The sequence below is a fragment of the Halichoeres trimaculatus genome, unplaced genomic scaffold (assembly GCF_033239565.1).
Source record: "Halichoeres trimaculatus isolate MK-OKI-2021-1 unplaced genomic scaffold, fHalTri1.1 fHalTri1_scaffold_10, whole genome shotgun sequence".
NCBI lineage: Eukaryota > Metazoa > Chordata > Actinopteri > Labriformes > Labridae > Halichoeres > Halichoeres trimaculatus.
Window position 1 is genome coordinate 32040189 of NW_027437187.1, and position 20797 is coordinate 32060985.

Sequence of the window (20797 nt, forward strand, 5' to 3'; positions counted from 1 at the left end):
AATTCACTCCCATACAGTGTGTGCTGATAGTAAAATTGACGATTCAGACAGGAGACGTTTTTTTAATAGGTTAATTTCTGCTTTGAAAATAGCTTTTTTTTTTTTGGCTTGGTGTGTAAGGGATTTCCAGTACTTCCAGATCCAGCCTCAAGTGGACACTCGAGAAACAGCAGATTTTATCACTTCCGCATTGTCTCATATTCTCAGACTGGAGATTGCCACTTGGTTTTTACTTTATTTTATGCTTTTATAAAAGTGCAAACACATGAAGTGAGAGGTATATACACATGGTTAAACTTACTTCAAAGTATGATTGACTTGAAGCTCTTAACTGTATCATTTTGACTTTTATCTCAGAAATTTGACTTTTTTTCTTAGAAAAAATAGTAATAAAAAATTGCCTTTTTTGTTGTTTTAGTTGGTTTTTTGTTTTGTCTTCAGTGGCCCCAATCCTCTTCCATACACAGCCCCTCTAAGATTTTTTTTTATAAGTTTTTATAAAAGTGACATTTTTTGCAGCGTTCCCTTCCCTCTCACTGTCTCCCTCTCTGACACGCATACACGTGGACCGACAGACAGATGGAAAGACAGTCTCCTGCTGGAGCTCAAGGACTGGAGGACACCGCAAAGCGCAGCTGATAAGCGGCTTTAATCGGCTAATTTCACCCTGTTGGCCTTTAGCGGGCTGCAGGTAAACAGAAGCTGAAACCACCCGCAGTCCGACACACTTACCGCGCTCTGACCTCAGAGATGCTCCAGAGGGTCGTTCACTCAGCACAGCGTGGATTGGACTGAGAAGTCATGGGTTTCCTCCTCAAGTATCTGACGATTTTTGCATCTTTGTGACTTTCTTTTTCTTTTTCTCTCTGGCTAACTGAACTTTATTGGCATACTTCTTACCTTTTTTGAGTTAAAATGCGTATTTCTTTTTAAAAACGACCAAACTGGACCTGTTTTTGTTCGGTTTTACGCGCGTATTTGCGTAAAGTGCGCACCAAAGCACTCTGGAGCTCCACAGCACAACCTGAGTCGAATCCTCGGGATGGCTTCCCAGTGCTGGGTCCAGAGTCCGGCCCGGCCTTCATGAGAGCCAACTGGCTGCGCTACTGTGGCTCGTACCGGGACGGGGCGGAAGAGCCGCGGCGGGGATGGCGGCCAACCTGAGCCTTGCTGCGGCTGAGGCAGCCCCGGAGGCGGCAGAGAGGGGACACAACCTGCCGGCGCTGGTGTTCGGCGTCCTGCTGATCGTGGTGATCATCTGCGGGAACCTGCTGGTGTGTCTGAGTGTGTTCACCGAGAAGGCGCTGAAGACCACCACCAACTACTTCATCGTCAGTCTGGCGGTGGCGGATCTGATGCTCGCCGTGCTCGTCCTGCCGCTCTTCGTCTACTCAGAGGTGAGAGCAACAGAAAACACACTTTACTTGCAGTTGAGATGGGACACTTTTTAAACAGGTGTTAAGCTGCAGGTGTTGGGCTGACACGTCTCTGCTGGTTTACTGTTTTCTTCAAATCTAATTAAGGAAACATTTTCTTCCTGGAACTCTTCACAGTGTCACCAAACCTCTCGGAGTTCCCAAGTAAACCTCAAATTTACCTCAGAAACACACTCACCTTAATCTTAATTAATTAAGGTGTTAAAGAGAGATCCTTTAATGTGTCCATTGATTTGGGAAGGGAACACCTAAGCTCCTTAAAGATCCTCAGGGTGCTTGGCGGTCCCTTAATTTAAATGTGACAAATCCCTTTTTGACTTAACTGTAATTATAAAATCAAAGATTACATGAAACTCCTTAAACTTCAATCCATGCTCTGATGAATCATTATATATTTGAGTGGATGTGGTTGTATTAAGTTGCATCTTAGAGGTTTCTTGGTTTCTGGGGGTAAATAGGTCAACGTAAAATGACTAATTTAATAAGAAAATGTGATTTTATTTCGGGTGTTTCTGTAAAGACTGACTGCCATGCCACCCGTCATCAGAGAAAATACATTTTCCACCTCATTTTCAGCTTAATCTACTCAAATAGACCATTAAAACCACTTTCTACACCACATGTAATGCGTTTGACCTTTAATTAACCCTTTGAATCCTGTTAGAAATGTCTTAATTCCTCCATAAAGAATTATATGGGTACATTACAGGGCTTTTGACACAAAGAAATCAGCTTATGAACATCCTCAGAGTAAATACTATATAAATATACATTTATATATTTTATATAAATACAATAAAAATCATCAATTTATGGTTTTTGACCTTTCCATCCTGAGACTTTCCCATCATTTATATAGCACTACTTCAGAGGCTGAGCTAGAGGATGGACAGAGGTGGCTGTACCTGATATTTCTGATCGGATACCCCAGTGGCTACGCTTAAATCCCAAACCACAACTAATTTTTGCATTTTAATGTATCATATTTTTCTTTTATTGGTACTTGAGTTTTGGCAAACATCATCCTTTTAAGTCCATACATGACTGATTTCAACAAACTTAAATGTTGCGTCTTTGTTGTGTTACCTTCTAACCTTTTAAGCACTGGCCTCTTTTTTTGGGTCTCTGCTAGAAAAATGACATACTCAATAGAAAAGGTGGCAGTATTGTTATTAGTGTTACTGGCTCAGAGATTATTAAATGCTTCATTTTTATGCCTTTTGGAGTGACCTTAAAGTAGAGCTGAACAATTAAACGAATTCAAACTGACGTCACAATGTAATATAATGCAACTTTCAAATCGCAAGTGCTGCAATTAAAAAAAAAAATTGAAGTGCCTTTACTTTAGTTTGTGTTTTGTTACTGATAAAAGATCAGTAAGATTTTTTTACAGTTAATGATATTTTTAATATTTGCTCACCCATTGTTTTTTTTTTCATTTTATGAAAAAGTGCATTCCACATGTTGACATTTCAGTGGTTAAGCTAAAGATTTTTTCCTTTCTTTGATTTTATTCAAAGTAATAAATGATAATACATTACACATCTACCAGGCTTGAAGTTAAACCAATCAGTCAATATTATACTGTGAATTTAGAAGTTAAATCAAGATATGTTATTCCTATCAATTCATGCTTCCATTCATCTCATTTCCTCATAACATGTAGGCCTGGCCTCCAGGAAAGAGTTGTTTTTATGTTGACAGTATCCTTTGTTGTGTTGGTCAGGACCGGTTTATTGCTTGTGTTCAGTGAATAATGTAGAAGATAAACACCCCCCCAAAAAAATAAAATGCTAAATTGCAATCTCAATATTGGTCCAAAATAAATGCAATTAGATTGTTTTCCAAAGTCATTCAGTCCTACCTTAAAGTCCCCCAATTGAGGGACCTTAGGGTTTAAAGGGTAGAAGTCATGATCCTCCAAGGTTTCAGGTAAATTCATAATTTTTAGCTCATTTGGTTACCCCTGCAAAAAAAAGAAGTAGGAATGCACCTATATGCAAATTTGGCCGATACTGATATCCAATATTAATATTGTTGTTATGGCCGATAACCAATATTTACTGATATTGATATTAGTAAAAAAAACATTAAAAAAAAACAATCTGAGATGATGTGTCGAGGTAGTTCAGAGAAAGAGCGGCGCAATCGTGAGAAAGACGACTATGGAGAGGATCAAAGGATGGAGGGTCTGAGATGAACATGATCAAAAAAGTTGTGTCTGTTTTTTGATTCAAAAACATGAAGAGACGTAAAAGCAGAGTCCACTCTTCTTAGGTAGTTTTAGTGTTAACACAGTCATAGAAAACAATATTATTTGGGTCTTGAAAGATCGTTCAAGATGCTCTGAAAATGGCCGGCAGCTAATGAGTAAATATCAGCCGATACTGATATGTTAAAAAATGACCAACATTGGTCGATACTAGGGATGGATACCTTTCACATTTTAAACCATACAGTACCAATGCCCAGTACCTGGCAATCAGTACCGGTACTCAACGGTACCAATTTTTGGTACTTCTTTGTGTTTATGTGGTAAAATAATATCAATTTGTTTTTGTTTTTTTCTTTTAACATATTTATTCTTAAATATATAAACTTGCAATGCTGTGTTCATGTCCAGCAGGAAAATCGCCTACTCTTCCACTCCCACTAAGTCACAAGGATGCATTTAGGTACCTTGGTACATGGTACCTTTTGATTTTACATGAATCAGTTTTTTGGACTTTTGACAGAATTCGGTCGATACCTATAAAAGTACCTAATTCAATACCCATCCCAAGCCGATACCGATATTCAGTCATTCATTCATTTTCTGAACTGCTTATCCAGTTCAGGGTCGTGGCTGAGGCCTATCCCAGCTGTCATTGGGCGAAAGGCGGGGTACACCCTGGACTGGTCACCAGCCAATCACAGGGCTGACACAGACAGACACACACTCACACCTAGGGACAATTTAGAGCATTCAGTTAACCTGGTGAGCATGTTTTTGGACTGTGGGAGGAAGCCGGAGAACATGCAAACTCCACACAGAAAGGCCCACCAGCCAAGCTGGGAATCAAACCGGTGACCTTCTTGCTGTGAGGCTGCAGCGCTAAATGTTGTGCCACCGTGCAGCCCCGCCAACACCCATATTGATACCAATATATCGTGCATCCCTAAAAATGATTACTACCTTTAACTTTACCTTTTGTACATATCCAGAGTCCTGTTACATATCTGTGTATACTTTTTATTCTGAACATGAACCCACCAAAGGAGAAATATATAAACTTCCAATGGTGCCGCAGACAGCCACTTCAGTGTGTTGGTGCACATTGTTAATACATCTCCTTTTGTCTTTTAATCCCGTGTTTTGCTGCAATAGTCGGAGCTCATTCACCAGAGAAGAGCTCATGAAAATCAGGGGAACAACTCCAGCTGTGTTATGTCCCACTTTTCTCACCGATTCTGTGGAATTATTGCACATTCTGGTTAAAGGTGCCCTCTCCTGTGCACATGCAGTCGTTCATCAACAAGGCCCCTGACCCCACTGACCCATCCCCCAGAGACACCTATCATATACATTATGTACAACTGCTTATTTGCGCTGTCAAGTCACAACTACCACTTAAACAGACAGTTGTGCTGTCTCTTAGTGTACATATCGTTTATATTTCCTTTTTTTACTTTTTATTTTTGCAGTCAATCACTTCTGTTTTTATATTAATGTTATTTTATTTAAGCTAATTGTTTTTTGTAACAACTATTTGCAACAACAAACCAAGACAAAGTCCTTGTAATGTAAAACTACTTGGCAATTAATCTAATTCTGATAAATCTCCTTCTTTAAATCAGTTTGGACCTCGCAGAGGTCAAAGGTCAACAGCTGGAATGTAAACAGTCCATCGGCTCATTTATCAATAAAGAAACTCTTCAAGTGTGAAGTTCACATTGAGTTTGATCATTATAACAACACACAGTTACAGCTATGTGGAGAGCTTTAATGAGTTAACAAGGACTGGGATTAAAAATGAGATTATTCGGCCACACTTTTACCTCCAGCACAAGCTAAAAATTAAGAGCTTTGAGCAGTTATATCAGAGTGAAAGTTGGACTTTTGAGTCTTTTATGTAAAAAACTTAGCGTCAGTAAATGGGGCATTTCAGAGAGAAGTTTCATAAACCGGATTTTCTTGCTTAATTCACTTTCCTAACTCAGTTTATTAGTGCAACACACCCTGTGCAAATGGAAATCAAATTTACTAAGCTCTTTTTTGCAAACCGAAGCAGCATTTTACGTCAAAGCTGTGCATAATAAAGATGATTAAAAAACTGAGTCATCAACTTTTGTGACCCATTTACACAGTTTATACATTTTTTTTTTTCATCCACTGAGTGCACTTTTGATTCTTTTCACACTAGTAAAACCCACAATCTTAATATCAGAGCACTTCTCAACAGAGTTTTCTAATCCTAGGGTAAGTTTCTCAGGTCATTAAGTCTGTTTTTAAATGTCCTGGATGCTTCATATTTTCTTTTATGCATTTAAAAAATTACAGTTTTAAATGCACTTTAAAGAAACATGTGTTGGCATTTGTAGCAGTTCTAGACCCCAAACTTAAAGGTCCCACATTCTGCTCCTTTTCTGCAGTTTAATATGGATCATCGATATCTTCATGAAATGGTAGTTACATGTTTTGGTCCAAAAAGCCAATAAATCAAGCACAGCAGCATTGTTTCCAGGCCCTCATAGCCCCTCTGTTCAGAACGCCCTGATTTAGTGGGCGTGACCTTCATATGTAAATGAGCCACCGCTGATACCGCCCCGCTCTTCCTCGTCACTGAGAGCGGCGCCACGAGCTCCGAGTGCACAATGTTTAGAAAACAGCGAAGCTCATTTACCGTAACATTACAGGCTAAAACAACAGGCTAACCGCAGCTAAAATTAGCATCCTGAAGCTAACACAGAGACAGGGGGACACTGAGGAAAAGCTCTTACATCTGCTCCACAGCACACAGCATTTAAAATACTCACATTTCCAGGGTCCCAGGTTTGTTGGAGGATGGTTGGTAATGTGCCTGGATTCAGGAGGACCAGTCTATTCGCCAGCCCTCTGTTGTACTGTCCAAAGTTGGAAAAGCAGTCTGCTGTGAAGTGACTAGTACACATGCACAGTTTTACTGAGTGTAGCTGGAACATTTCCTTGATAAATGAACTCTAGACACTTAGTCTGTCTCCTTCTGAAATGGGAAACTTGTGCATGGAACTATGTGACTGTTTACTGCCAAAAACAAAGCAGTGATGGCTCTTCAACTTTGGCATAAGCAGGGAGGGGGTTCGGGGGTATCTGCTCCGGTGGACCAATCAGGTCAGACTTGCTCCTGATTGGTCAAAAAAGGGAATCGCTGATGTTGGCAAACCCCCAAAATCCAAACAGCTCATTTTAGGTCAGGATTTTACATTCACAAGCACTACTAAGTACAGGTTTGTTCATTAAATATCACATTTTGTGGGCTGGGAGGAAAGCCAAAGACCCACAAATTTCACTAAAAGACTTAATAAAGTGATTTTTGCATAATATGGGACCTTTAAGCTAGGTTGCTCTCGTGAAATCTCTGTTAAAGTCGTCATCAAAGTAGGTATTAGAAGTCCCCCCCCCCCCCCCCCCCCCCCCTCTTGAAGCTGATTAATCAGTAAGGAAGAAGTGACGTTGAAGAGTCCAAAACCTCAAATGATAAATAAGTCTTGTTTTAATATGTTTTGTGCAGAGAAAGCAGGCCATACCAGTGCAAAAAAAAAAAAAAAAAAAAAAAAAACACTTTTAGTGGACACATGCTCCTTTTTTTGTATTGTATTTATTTTTATTGCATTTCACATTTCTTCCTTTCTGCTTTCTTGACATTTTTGTCACCTTTTTGTAATTATATGCTTGTTTTGATATCTTTTTATACCTTTTTAAACATTTTTTATTGAATTTTAGCAATTTAACATGGATAAAACAGCTCCACTTATTAACTGTTTGAATATTTCAATTTTACATGATTTGCATCAAACACCATTATAGCTTTCATTTTTATGCATCACTTCAATTATTCATATATTAAATAACTTCAATACAGCTCTTTCATTCATTAGGAAAAGGTGTTCTATATTTATTGATTCATTTTATTAATCTTTTTATTTATTATCACTGTGATTTGGACAAATGCAATGATATTTGCTGTATTTCACGTTCGTTGATCCCTCTTCTTTTCATACACAACCTATTATTATGTGATTAGCACATTTAGTTTGAAGTTAGTGAACTGTCCCTTTAACATTTAGGTCTGAACTCCCATTGACCTTCATAAAAAGCCACACCCATTCTCCTATGTAAACAGGCAGACTCATTTGGGTCTGTTTTAAAAATAGATTTAGAAAAATAAAATAAATAAAATTAAAAATATGGAACTGATATACATCTTCCCTAAAATTAAAACTCAGTTAAATCCTGGTTCTGTATGTTTCCTGTTACACTAAGTGTCCATGTGTCCTAAAGAGCCTCTGTACATTCCTCCTGATGTTGTTTGCTCTGCGGGGGTCACAGGTCAGCCAAGGGGCCTCACATTAATAATGGATCAGAGAACAACAATGAAAACGATAAAAAATGAGTCCATGTTTTTCAGATTCTCTGTACTCTTTTGCATTTTGTGTCCGTTTATTTTTCCATTCATCACTTTGTAATCAAAGTGCCTTTTGTTTTGGACGTCTCAAGATCCTTGAAAAACTGAAAGTACAATTGAATTAAATGTGGCTCCTCGATCTGTTTCAAACAAACAGAGACTATTGAATAAAAAAAAAAAAGCAAACAAATCAAATGCAGACATCTCTGTTAAAGGGAATGCATTCTGCTGCTATTGTTTGGATGTATTTGTCTGAGGTTGCTGCAGATCAATAATGAAACTACTTTATTCAGATTGCACCTTTACAATCAGAGTTTATACAGTGCTTTGGTGGTAAGAGCACAAAGCAGGATTTAATGCAGGTATTTAAACAAAAAAAGCAAAACAAGCTCTCACAGTTTCAAGTTATCGCTGAGACAGAGTCAGAAGACTCCATATATAGAATAGAATAGAATAGAATAGAATAGAATAGAATAGAATAGAATAGAATAGAATAGAAGCTTGTCTATCATTCTCTAGTTCAGCCAGCCTCCACCTCCACAGGGTCCAGGACTGAGCTTCTTCAGCAGTCTGTTCAGTCTCTGTGTCCTGGATCCTGTTTGCTCACAGCAGGTGTAGCTCTTCCAATGTGGCCTTGGTGTCTGGTGTTAGTTCTGTTAGCCATGTCTGTGAATAGCATGATGCTTGCCTCTCTGTTGCTGGGTTAGCACGGCTAGCTTGTACATCTTATTGGAGATAGATCTTACGTCCCCAATAACGATGGATGGAAGGACAGGTCGATGTCGTCACTTCTTAGCTCACACCTGAGAACCAGCATGTCGTCCTCACCTCCTTCTCCTCACCTTGTGGGAAACATCAGGCCTTGCACCAGTTAGCATTGACATGCTACAGGCTGCTAACAGCTGATTTCACATGTAAACAATGCAGCCATGGTTACATGTAGGATCTCCAGACAAACACAGGAGGAAAAAAGTAAAAATATCACTGAAGACAAAACCAGTTTGGTGTCCACAACCAACAATGATCCACTCCAAATGCTAAAAAATGACACAACAATAGGCTGATGTATTTATGTATTTGTAACCAATTTTTGTTGAGTGTTTGCTCTGAATGATTGTATCAAACATGGTCCTTTGTGTTTCAGTTCGAAGATGGCGTCTGGACCCTCAGCACCACCATCTGTGACGGTCTCATGACCATGGACGTGATGCTGTGCACTGCCTCCATCTTCAACCTCTGCGCCATCAGCATCGACAGGTGACATCACAGTATTATGGGATGTGAAATGATACAATGAAATACGGTTGAATGTTAAAAACCAATGAAAGAAGAATATGCAGTAAAGAATAAGAGGAAACCCAACAACAGGATATGATGCATTATGATGCAACACAGGACAGATTAGTAAATCAGCCATGCTATCAAATAAAATGATTAGACAACAATTTTTTTTCTGAAGTTATTTGTTGTGAATTATCTCCAACTGCAAGAAGCAGCATTCCCAGAAACCCCCTGTAGAGACTTTGGAAACCTGAGGAAACCCTGTAGACTTGAATTAATGGATGAGGTCAAAGTTCAGCCATAGCTTAGATACTCAGAGGTGTAATCAGAGCTTCAACAGGCCTGAGGTCAAGGTCACCCAGAAATAACCAGCTGATTAATCAAACCGAAGCCCTGAAGACCCCTCACTTGGTATTTCAATCTGAAAACAGATCACTCTATAAAATCAGGGCTTTAACTTTGTCTGTTTCCTGTAAAAGCTCCAAAAGAAGAAACATCAGGAACAATTTAGAGTCTCCAATGAGGGATGAGTCTGTGGTGATGAACTGCTAGCTTTTAACTTCAGCTCAATGAGATTATCTGTGCTTGAGGGATGAAAATCTGAGCAGAAAAACCAGAGCGTCTCCTAAACTCTGATGTCCGACTCCAGGAAAATATGATTACCTCAAAGACTGATGGAGGGGTTGGGGCTAACATGGACTGATGATGATGATCTGAAGCTTTTGAGGCAGCCGGCAGCAGTAAGAGGTTTAAATGAGCGACAGAGTCTGAATAATTCAAGACACGGATCCTAAAGGTCCGCAGAGAGTCCACCTGCTGCTGCTGGAGGGAAATCTTCTTGTCTCTGTGAAGGTTTGACGGTTTTAGCAACAAACTGAGTGATGAGCTGTCACTCATGGATGGATTACTGAGCAGACACAGGGACCCCTGGGCTGAGGGACTCCTGAATGAAGACTTTTCTTGCATGTGAAAGTCAAAGAAGTCACTCCACATCTCACTGGCTTGATCCGGTTCACAACCCAAGCCCTTTAGCCGCAGCTTAGCTTAGCATGAAGACAGGAGAAAGCACTAGCTAATCTAACTAATCAGCACATTAGGTCAGATCTCAGAGACCAGCTTTCTTTTTAAAAGTCAGAGAAGATTGATGTTATTCAAGTCTGTATGTAGATGAAGCTTAGTTCAGATTAGTTTAGCACGAAAACTAGCCATGCTTTATTTAACAGTGACTAATAGTGGTAATCGGTTGACTCTGCATAACAGAAAATGTTGATGTGTTGATGTGTCTGCATTGTCCTGCAATTTTCCTCCGAAACACATGAGGGCAGTATGGTCGTCAGATGATTGATCATCAGATCGCCTGTTTCTGGTTTACTTTTTTGCAGCAATTTTTAGATTTTTTTTTCATTTATTTCTATTTTCAAACATACAACAGTCAAACTCCATCAAATCATTCAAATCCCAACTCAAAACCCATCTGTTCAAACTGGATTACCCCCTTTAACTAAACACTGTGCACTTTACTTGTTTTTATGCTGATGTTTTGTTCTAATGATGTTTTGAAAAGCTTTTAGAATAAAACTTTATCGTCATTTTAACAAGTACAACTTAACTGAGGAGGAGTCACAGCAGCAATCAAGAAAAAAAAAGTAAAAAAGTGTATAGAAAGTGCAAAAAGGTCCAAAAGAAAATAGATGATGTCAGCTTGTCCATCATTGTCCAGTCAGCCAGCCTTCACCTCCACAGGGTCCAGGACTGAGCTTCTTCAGCAGTCTGTTCAGTCTCTGTCTCCTGGATCCTGTCTGCTGACAACAGGTGGAGCTCTTCTTGGTGTCTGGTGTTAGCTCTGTTAGCCATGTCTGTGAATAGCATGATGCTACTCTGCCTTCTGGTATTCCCTCTGTTGCTGGGTTAGCATGGCTAGCTTGTCCATCTTATTGGAGATAGATCTTACGTTCCCAATAATGATGGATGGGAGGACAGGTCGATGTCGTCACTTCTTAGCTCAAACCTGAGAACCAGCACGTCGTCCTCACCTCCCTCTCCTCACCTTGTAGGAAACATCAGGCTTTGCACCAGTTAGCATTGACATGCTACAGGCTGCTAACAGCTGAGTTCACATGTAAACAATGCAGCCATGGTTACATGTAGGATCTCCAGACAAACACAGGAGAAAAAGTAGCAAAAATATCACTGAAGACACAAAAAGTTTGGTGTCCATGACCAACAAATGAACCAAACAAAGTAATGGCCCACTCCAAATGCAAAGGTTAAGAAAAAGAGATGAAAAAATGACAAGAAACTGACAAACAACTCAGGGTGGCTCACTCATACAAGGTGCAACGTGCAGTTGGTGTTAGTGTAACACACAAGAGGGAAAAAGAAGTTTATCTGAATTACTGTGAATGTAGATAAACATCAAATGGTTAAAGAGGTGAGAAAGGAGCTAAAAAGATGGTGTCTGACAGGGTTTGCTGTTGAAACCTGATGACTGGAGGCCTGGTATTGTGATATTTCCTGAGTGATATGGTCATAAACAAGCAGCTTGAAGCATATCTGTTACCTCCAAATGTGTCTGAAGTTATCTCATTATTGTGATAAACCACCCACAAGTCACACATCCTGCTTGCAAGAGTCACATCATGGTTGGGCATGAACACCTAAAACAGGAAGAAACAGCTGCCCTGTAGGTTCAAGCATTTTTTCTAGTGAGCACTAACATTTGTTGTGATTTACAAGAGAAACATTTTTTAAACAGTTTTTCTTAACTGCAGCCATGATTTTAAAGGATTTTGACTTTGACATGTGTTCTTCTGTTTCACTTTGCTGGTGTCAACATATGTGTGCTCTCAAAATACACATTTTTACATGGTTATGTATTCATGTAATATCTGGAGGGAAACATCAGTAGTGTCATGAGTTTCACCGTCTTCAGCTGACAAAGGTCAAAAGAGTCAAATACTAAGTCTGGGTCTAAGAGAGCGCTCTGATTCTGTCAGGATTCAGGTTGGGAAGATTTATTTTGAAGTTCAACCTAAAGACTGTAATTACTAGCATGAGAGTTGGATGTGAATATTCTGGTAATTTTTTCTGCTTTTGATGCACTTCATTCTTCTCCTTTGTGTTGTCTGGTAGCAGCTGCTGACTGTCATTGTTATTTTTATTGATTTGTTTTCCTTCATCCTATTTTTCTAATCATTTTTGTTTACTTCTTCCATCCCTCTTCTTTTGATTACATGACGCACATCGTCATTTTGAAGTAACTGCATGAAGTTAAGATGACAGAATAAACACATCAGACTCTATTGAGTTGTGAACAGGGTTTTTTGTGCTCTGAGTTTCACCTTACAGGTTCATACAGGCTGTTCTACTTGTGCACTGACTAACACTTTCCACAAGTTCTCCAAAAAAAGTTTCCCCAAAGCATTTTGCCTGTTCCTCTTTCCTCTTACAGGTCATTAAAGCTGTCCGTGATGTTATTTCCTAAGACTCATTGGCTGCCAGCCATTTTCAGAGCATCTTGAACGATCTTTGAAGACCCAAATATATTGTTTTCTATGACTCTGTAAACCCAAAACTACCTAAGAAGAGTGGACTCACCTCTTTTATGTCTGTCTTCTTGTTTTTGATTCAAAAAACAGACAAAATATACTTTTTTTGATCGCGTTCATCTCAGGTGCTCCATCCTTTGATCCTCTCCATGATCTCCGTCATTTTTTCTCACAATGGCGCCACTCTTTCTCTCTGAACTACTGCGACACATCCTCAGTTGGAGCGTGAGCTGCCTTAACTTTTCTGACTTGCAGCGTCTCACTATGTCTCTGTCATCTCACATCTTCTCCTCATATCCATGCTGAGCTCTCATCCAAAGAGTGCACCGCTCTCACCCACAGTGGTTTACGAGCATGATTTTGATTGACATGCCTCGCCAAAACATAATTTACTTCTACAGATGCAGTAAACTGTTGCAATCCGATTGAAAAAATGTGGGTTTACAAATTTTCTCTACAATTTTTTAATTTCCCAGAATTTGAATTCTTTATTTGGGGACTTTAAGCAGAATTTAGATTAAAACGCGATTAATTAGATTAATTAATTTCAAATCTTGCAATTAATTTTTTTAATTGTCTGACAACACCAGTTTAATGTGTAATATGTCTCCTATTTTGCAGGTTCATTGCCGTGTTGATCCCTCTGAACTACAACAGGAAGCACGTAGACCTGCGGCAGACTGTCCTGCTCTCAGCTACATGGATCCTAGCTCTCGCCGTGGCCTCTCCCGTCATCTTTGGTATCAACAACGTCCCAGGTCGCGACCCCACAGAGTGTAAACTGGAGAACGACGACTACGTCCTGTACTCGTCTGTGTGCTCCTTCTTCATCCCCTGTCCCATCATGCTGCTGCTGTACTGTGGCATGTTTCGTGGCCTGCGGCGCTGGGAGGAGGCCAGGAAAGCCAAACTGAGGAACAGCATCCAGGCCTGCCGCAAGCTCCAGGAGGCCGCTGCCTCTTTGCCACCGCTGGCCTCACTGCCTCCGCCGCTGCCGCCCATCATAGAGCGAGAGCTCACGGACTCTCCAGAGGATCAGTTCCCGTCTCAGGAGCAGAACTTCAACTCAGTGGAGTACACAGATGGGCCTGTGCGGACAGTGAGCTTAGCAGAGATCAAGTTCAACCCTGAACCTCGCAAGAGAAAGACGGCCAAGATCAACACCCGGGAGAGGAAGGCCATGAAGGTGCTGCCTGTTGTCGTGGGTGAGTGTGCTACGTTTTAGACCTTATGTCTGAATAGATAGAGGAAATATTAGGAAGAAAGGCTGACAGATGTGCAGCAGAGGTGTGAGGGTCATAGTTTAACCCAAAGTCAATGGCATCACTGCTGTACAAGACTGGATAACCAATAGACCAGGTACCGAGCTACAGCATGATAAATTAAAACACCTGTTTGGCCCTGAGTAAAGTAGCATTTGTGTATTGTATCATATCACATCATTTTGAATCCCATCAGGTTGTATTGTATAATGAAGTATTATATCTTTAAATCTTACAAAAGTCCAGCTGCTCAGTGTAGCTCTTCCTTTTTTTGTGTGACGTGTCCAAAGATTCATCAAAGGCCCATTGTTCAGTTTACTAAAGAGTTTATTGTTCAGAAGGTCTAAAATCCAAAATGAGCCAATGTGTTGTTCAGGCAAAAATAGGAAAATAATACTGGATGAAAACTAAACAAATGATGATGGCAAAACTAAGGTGAAAAAGGTGAAAATGATGATGAAAGTGATGGTCAACAAAAATATCTGAGCTCTGTACTCTGAGGTTCTGCGCTGCTTTAGTTCTAGTTCCTACCACCACACATAATAAGTAAATAAAAAGAAGAATAGCCACACCCATGGATGGTGTCAAAGTAGTGACATCATCAAAGTGATGATGTCATCTGTACTACACAGCTAAAAAAAACAGGAAAAATATATTTTAGCTTCTACATCAGTGGTTGTATCATTGTATGGTAAATTTGCACTGTATCAGTTGTATGGTATGCAATAGACTGGCATCAAATCGTATTGATCTGATTGTTTTGAACAAATCGCATCATTTTATTAAGTATCACTTTGTACTGTAACAACTGCTATTTTTTAAAATTCTATCTTAGCTTATAAATTGTTATTATATTACACTGTACCTTACAACACTGCGTCACATTGCATCAACTTCTATGGTATCGTATTTCATCATATCTTATTGTCTCATATCATATCATAGTGCAACCGCGCCTTATTGCACTGGCCTGTGTTGTATCATATCACATTTTACAATTTTCATGGTATTATTTTATTTAGTTGCGTTCTGTTTCTTTTGGTGTGGTATTGCTTCATATCACATCAGCTTGTTTAGTTGCATATCGTCTCTTGCAACCTCTCTTGTATGGTAAAGCAACTCGATCGTACTGTGTCGCACTGCGTTACGTTGGCCCGTTTTGTATCATATTGGATCCATCGTATTGAATCATTTTGTCTCCCTTTGTTTTTATTTCTTTAGAGTGGTATCATTTCGTATTGCATCACATCGTGTTGAATTGTATCATAGCACTGTGTATCGACCGTCTCGTATCTTGTAGCATTGTATCTTGTTGTTTTGCATGGTATGGTAATGTATCATGTCGTATCATACTGTAACCTATTATATGACTCTTTTAGCTCCCGAACAACTCTCCTTTGTTCAAATTTCACTTAAAAGAGCAAGCATATTGTGATTGTCACCAACACTTTAGTCCGACTTTAATGTTATACTCCCTTTCAGCAGACTGTCTGCTACAGTTTGGTGTTAGTTGCAGGTTTTTATGATAATTTGTTTCCTGACACTGTTGAAAATGATGATGACCCAGTACATATTTCATATTCTGGATCTTAGTATCCAGAATATTGCCAGGATCTGGTTTGTACTGTTACATCTGTCAGAAATTATGGTGACCTTGTCTTGTATTGTTTTGCAAAGCACTCCGACCATTTATGGTGGAGTTATATACACATATTGGGGAAAACGTCCCTATCTCACAATGATAAAGAATCCTTTTAAAAAATCCTGATTCCAGACGGTGATCCGGATCATCTCCAAAATGTAATCACTTCTTCCTTATCCCATTTTGAACATTCTCTGAAATTTTCATCAAGAAACAAAGAGACAGACAAACAAACTCTCCCAAAAACATAGGTAATTAATGCCAACATAAGTACTTGATTGCAGTGGCAACTGGCTGCTTAAATTTTGCAATTCTTGTATCATGACGACAAAGAAATCTAAATCTTAATAGAAAGCATTAATGCCAAAAAGAAACTATCAACACAATAATCGGCCTCAGAGATTTTAAAATACCATCTTGCAACAAATTCCTGATGCTAAGGCTTAATTGTTGGGTCAGCTGAGGTTTGTGGATTGAAGTTCACATGTAGAAAGTCTTTATACTGGAGACTGAGTGCACTGAAAAAGCCTGATAAATGCTACAAGCAGAGGTTTGTCAGGACTTTTAGGTTTTTAGGTTTTTGCTCATGATGCATTTTTCCCTAAATTTTCCCTTTCTTATTTATTTATGTTTTTGTCAGAAAAATTTTTGGAATCTCATCTTTGTTTTCACAGGACAGCAAATCCTGCATTTTTAGTGTCTGTACATGGGGCGCCTGCTTATCAGCTGAGCCAACAAACGCCAAATTTACATAATGGACTTTTTTTGACGACAATGTGATTCCTTCCTAAATAATTTATCAGCAGCGACGAGTAGGGCAATTTATGTCTCAAACTTTTTAAATTAATAAAACTTAAGTGACTTTGTTGGGAAAAGAGAAGACGTGAAAAGTTTCCCATTCATCCCATCCATTCATGAAAAGTTTCCCATCCATCCACCGTGATATCTGGGCAGCTGACCTCCACCTCTGATGTCTGTTCACATTCACTCACACATCAGTAAGAAAAGGTCGGCCTATTAATAGCAGCCAGTGTTGGTCCTAATGCCTAAAAGTGCTTCCCTTTAGCACACAGCAGCTAATCCTGCTGCTACTTAATCTGAAATCCAATTATTATGTAAAGCTTGGTCGGACAGAGTTTTCAGTGTGCAGCTTCTTCTCATTAATCTGCATCTGCTCACCTGATGGGCAGCCTCAGAGTTTGGCAGAGTTTGAAGTGTGAGGAGATTTACTCATTTAAAGAACATCTCAGTAATAAATATTGAGTATAAACTGAAGATCAGGCCCTTAATGACCACCTAGAAAGTGTTTACTGAGAGATTATGTTGCCCAAGTGTTAACAACTGTGATTTCTGCTTCAGTAGAATCAGATAAAACACTCTAATGACTTTCTGACCTCCCTTTTTGTGCCTCGTTTATCAGGTTTTTGTCTCCCTTAAGTTGTTCTCAAACAGTGTGAGCTTCCAGCTTCGTGACATGTTGTTAAACTTCAGACGCTTAATCTCGGAAGCTTGAGTGAGTTGTCTCTAATTGGTGTGTGGAGGTGCAGTTGCCAACTAGGCTAATGCACCTGAAACGAGAACAGTGTGGCAAACTCAGAAACAAATGCAAAGACAGGAACATGCTGCAAATGCAGAGATAAAGGCGTGCAAACAGCTACATTAAAGGGACTGTGCAGAAATAGAAGTATAGAGATATCTAGGTGCCAAATTCTAGATTAAAATGCTTCCTTGATCTCACATGCCGTCGATAAAGTCCTGAAGCCTTTGGGGACAGGAAACTCATGTGATGCACAAGTTGCACAACAACTTTTTCCTTCTTCTTTGTAATACTCTTGGTCAAATTAACATGTGAGCTTTATAGATATAAAAAGAAAAAGAAAAAAGCATATATTTGGAGTTGGTCTGCTCTGTGCATATGCAGAAACATGGTTGAACCACGTTTCACATGCAAATATAAAAAACACATTGACACAACTGTATGTTTGAATCCCACAAACTGTATCTTAAACAGAAAATATGCTGCAAGTACAGTTATAGAAAATTTAAAAATGTTCAAACAAAACTCAAATTAAAACTTTTGTAAACTGAAATGTGTCTACAAAAGTGCAATAGGGCCCACAGGGGGTGCTTAGTTGACCAGGTTTGGGGTGAACCCCTGCTTTCAAAGAGGTTGGCCTCTTATGACTACATTTAGGACCCTGTCCAGCTATGCCCCTAATTATGCTTCATGCAAAACTTGTAACTTTAATATCCTACCGATGAATCACTTATAAGAAAAATACTTTGACCTGGTGCAGTGTGTGTGGATGTGAAAAAAAAGAAAGGTATTAAAACTAAATTTGTTTGTGTACCAGGCTCTTAACATCTTTTATTCTGCTGTAAACATGAATGTTTTAATATGGGTGATAATGGAGTCATCTGCCATTTTGGAGACAGCCTCAAGTGGACATTTGAGGAACTGCAGTTTACAGCGCTTATGCACATGGTTTAACTCTACCAACTCTTAAGAGGCCAAGCCAATGCTCTAAGCCACTTAGATATCTCACCCGGCGTAATAATTGACGCGCGACTGGTACTGCTTTGTGAATGAAACTCCTCTCGTTTGTTGTAGTTTTCAATGATATGTCCATTTTATTTACAAACCCATCACCAAAAATGTTGTATAATACCTTCATCAACCTGTGTACTATCAACTTTAGCGTCCAACATCATCCAGCGTCAGCGGTCAAAAACTGTTTCATACCACCGGATGGAAAACCTGCCCACAACACCAAGGTTCCTACCTTTGTAGTTTACCACCCGTAATTGACACACACACACACACACACACACACAAGTGTAACCAACCCAACTCAGCCTGCTCCTACAGACTCCTTTTTCCAGATAAAGAGTGCTTGTGCTGTCACAGATCCATTACTCTGAGGTGTAAACTCAAAAATAACGTTATCCACCTGTTAATTTAAGAGGCCATGCCCCCATTATGAACAAAGTAATGTAAATAAACTAAACATTGTAGTCATATAAAAGTCTCTCTAATGGGTTTTTTCATTTACAAATTGTTTATGTAACAAGTTTTATAACTGGAGTTGTAAACATGAAACCTATTGAGACTGACTCACATTTGGAACCAGCCCCTAGTGGTCGTTTGAGGAGATGCAGTTAAGATCTTTTTTACCCCTAAAGATTTCAGCATGGATGAAATTGAAATGAACCGAACTGACCAAAACCTCTTCTTCCCCCCTGCAGGTGCCTTCCTGTTCTGCTGGACTCCTTTCTTCGTCCTCCACACGATGCGGGCTCGCTGTCAGGACTGCTACGTCCCACCGGCCCTAATGAGCGTGGTGACATGGCTCGGCTACGTCAACAGCGCCATCAACCCCGTCATCTACACCGTCTTCAACACTGAGTTCAGGAACTTTTTCAAGAAGTTTCTCCACAGCTGCTTCTCTAAGAACGCTGGCTGAGGACACCTCTGCTGCTGTTTGAATGACTTTACGAGATTCCCCAACGGCTGATTTAGCGTCTGTAGTTTGTGTTGGTTGCTTTGTTTCTATTCTTTGCAAGATTTTTGATTTTTCTACAGCAGCAGAGTTTGTTTGGGCCTAAAGAGCTGATGAGAAAATGTTTTATATGTTGAAATTCTTCTTTTCAGAATAAAAGTTTGCACTGAAATGAACTGCTTGTTAAAATTGTGCATTTTTGATTTTGATGTGGGTAAAATATCTGTAATAAAAAACTCGTTTTTTAAGAAACTTCTTATTTTTGTAAATTGAATGATATGGTGAGGAGTTTTCCCAAAACTTCTCACCATCTTCCTGGTTCAGAGTGGCCCAAACATACAGTAGTTGTGAAATCATTCATGAATAGATGAGCTCTCTTCGCGAACCCTTCACTCTCTGACGCTGAGCTGCAGCAGACACCTGAGCGTCGCTGGGACTGAGACTGTGCAGTTGTCAAATGTCATCATGTCTGAGGTGAGTTACCTTGAGCCGTGCTGCTAGATAACTTGAATGCAGACTGACAGGAACAGATTTTAAAAGCCTTGAGTGTTTAAAACAAAAAAGGAAACATCATGACACAAACATGACAAAAGAGACAACAAACCTCTCTGCAAGATTCACCAAATTATTTTTCAATTAACAATGAATGAAAGATTAAAAATGATAGAGAATGAGATGAACTTGATGTTTTGATCTAGTGGATCAGTCAGCTGAGTTTACTTTCTCCTGTCAAAATCTCATAAAAATAAATAATAATAATAAATCAATTCAATCCTTTTTTTCATCATCAAAACCTGAAGCGGGGTTAAAAAAAAAAAAAATCATTTGTGTTAGCCAGGGAATAAACTTGGACCTCATGAATATTTAACTGTTACTACATTTCATAGTCAAAGCAGAAGAGTTATATATGGAAGCACTGAGAGGCAAGTGTGAAAACATAATCAGGGGATTTGTTTTTTCCAGAAATGATAGAAATTGAAAATTTAATGAGTTGTGCTTGTGACAGTGTCACCAAAAAAGAAAATTTGATTAAATGAGAGCAATATTACAGTGAATAAAATGAACAAAAGCGCAATCAACGAAATGAAGGGTTGGTTTGATGTGAAGAGGTGAAGAGGAGGATCACGAGGGAAAAGAGACAATAGAATAGGTGTGCCTGGAGTAAGAGTCTGTGAAGAAAGAAAAAGTAACAAGCTGTCCTGAAAAAGGGGCGATATACTCGAAAATAATGGATGGGAGGGTGGTTACTGGAAGGTGCCAATCCAACATCCCAGCTGATCCCAGTTGATTGTCTCTCCCGGGGGCCAGGAGTGGTAGTCCTGTGTGGATTTAAGTTACTTTGGGTGGTGAGATCGTCTTTATTTTAGCACTTCTCCTGGTATGCCAGTGATTTTTAGTTGATCGATCACGAATTTTGGGGTTTTGGGATTTTTCTTTCTGTGTGGATTTCCTTTCTATTTGAGGATTTCTGCGTTTTCCATTGG

At 39.4% G+C, this 20797-nt stretch overlaps 1 protein-coding gene across 1 annotated transcript; it reads left to right on the plus strand.

Moving 5' to 3' along the window:
- The first annotated feature begins 633 nt into the window (after positions 1-633).
- Positions 634-19409, plus strand: LOC141797119 (D(4) dopamine receptor-like). Its single transcript, XM_074678547.1, has 4 exons — positions 634-1397; positions 9225-9337; positions 13531-14114; positions 19060-19409. Exons 1-4 carry the CDS (start codon positions 1149-1151, stop codon positions 19275-19277), a joined length of 1164 nt encoding a protein of 387 aa, XP_074534648.1. The 5' UTR covers positions 634-1148; the 3' UTR covers positions 19278-19409.
- Positions 19410-20797: the final 1388 nt, after the last annotated feature.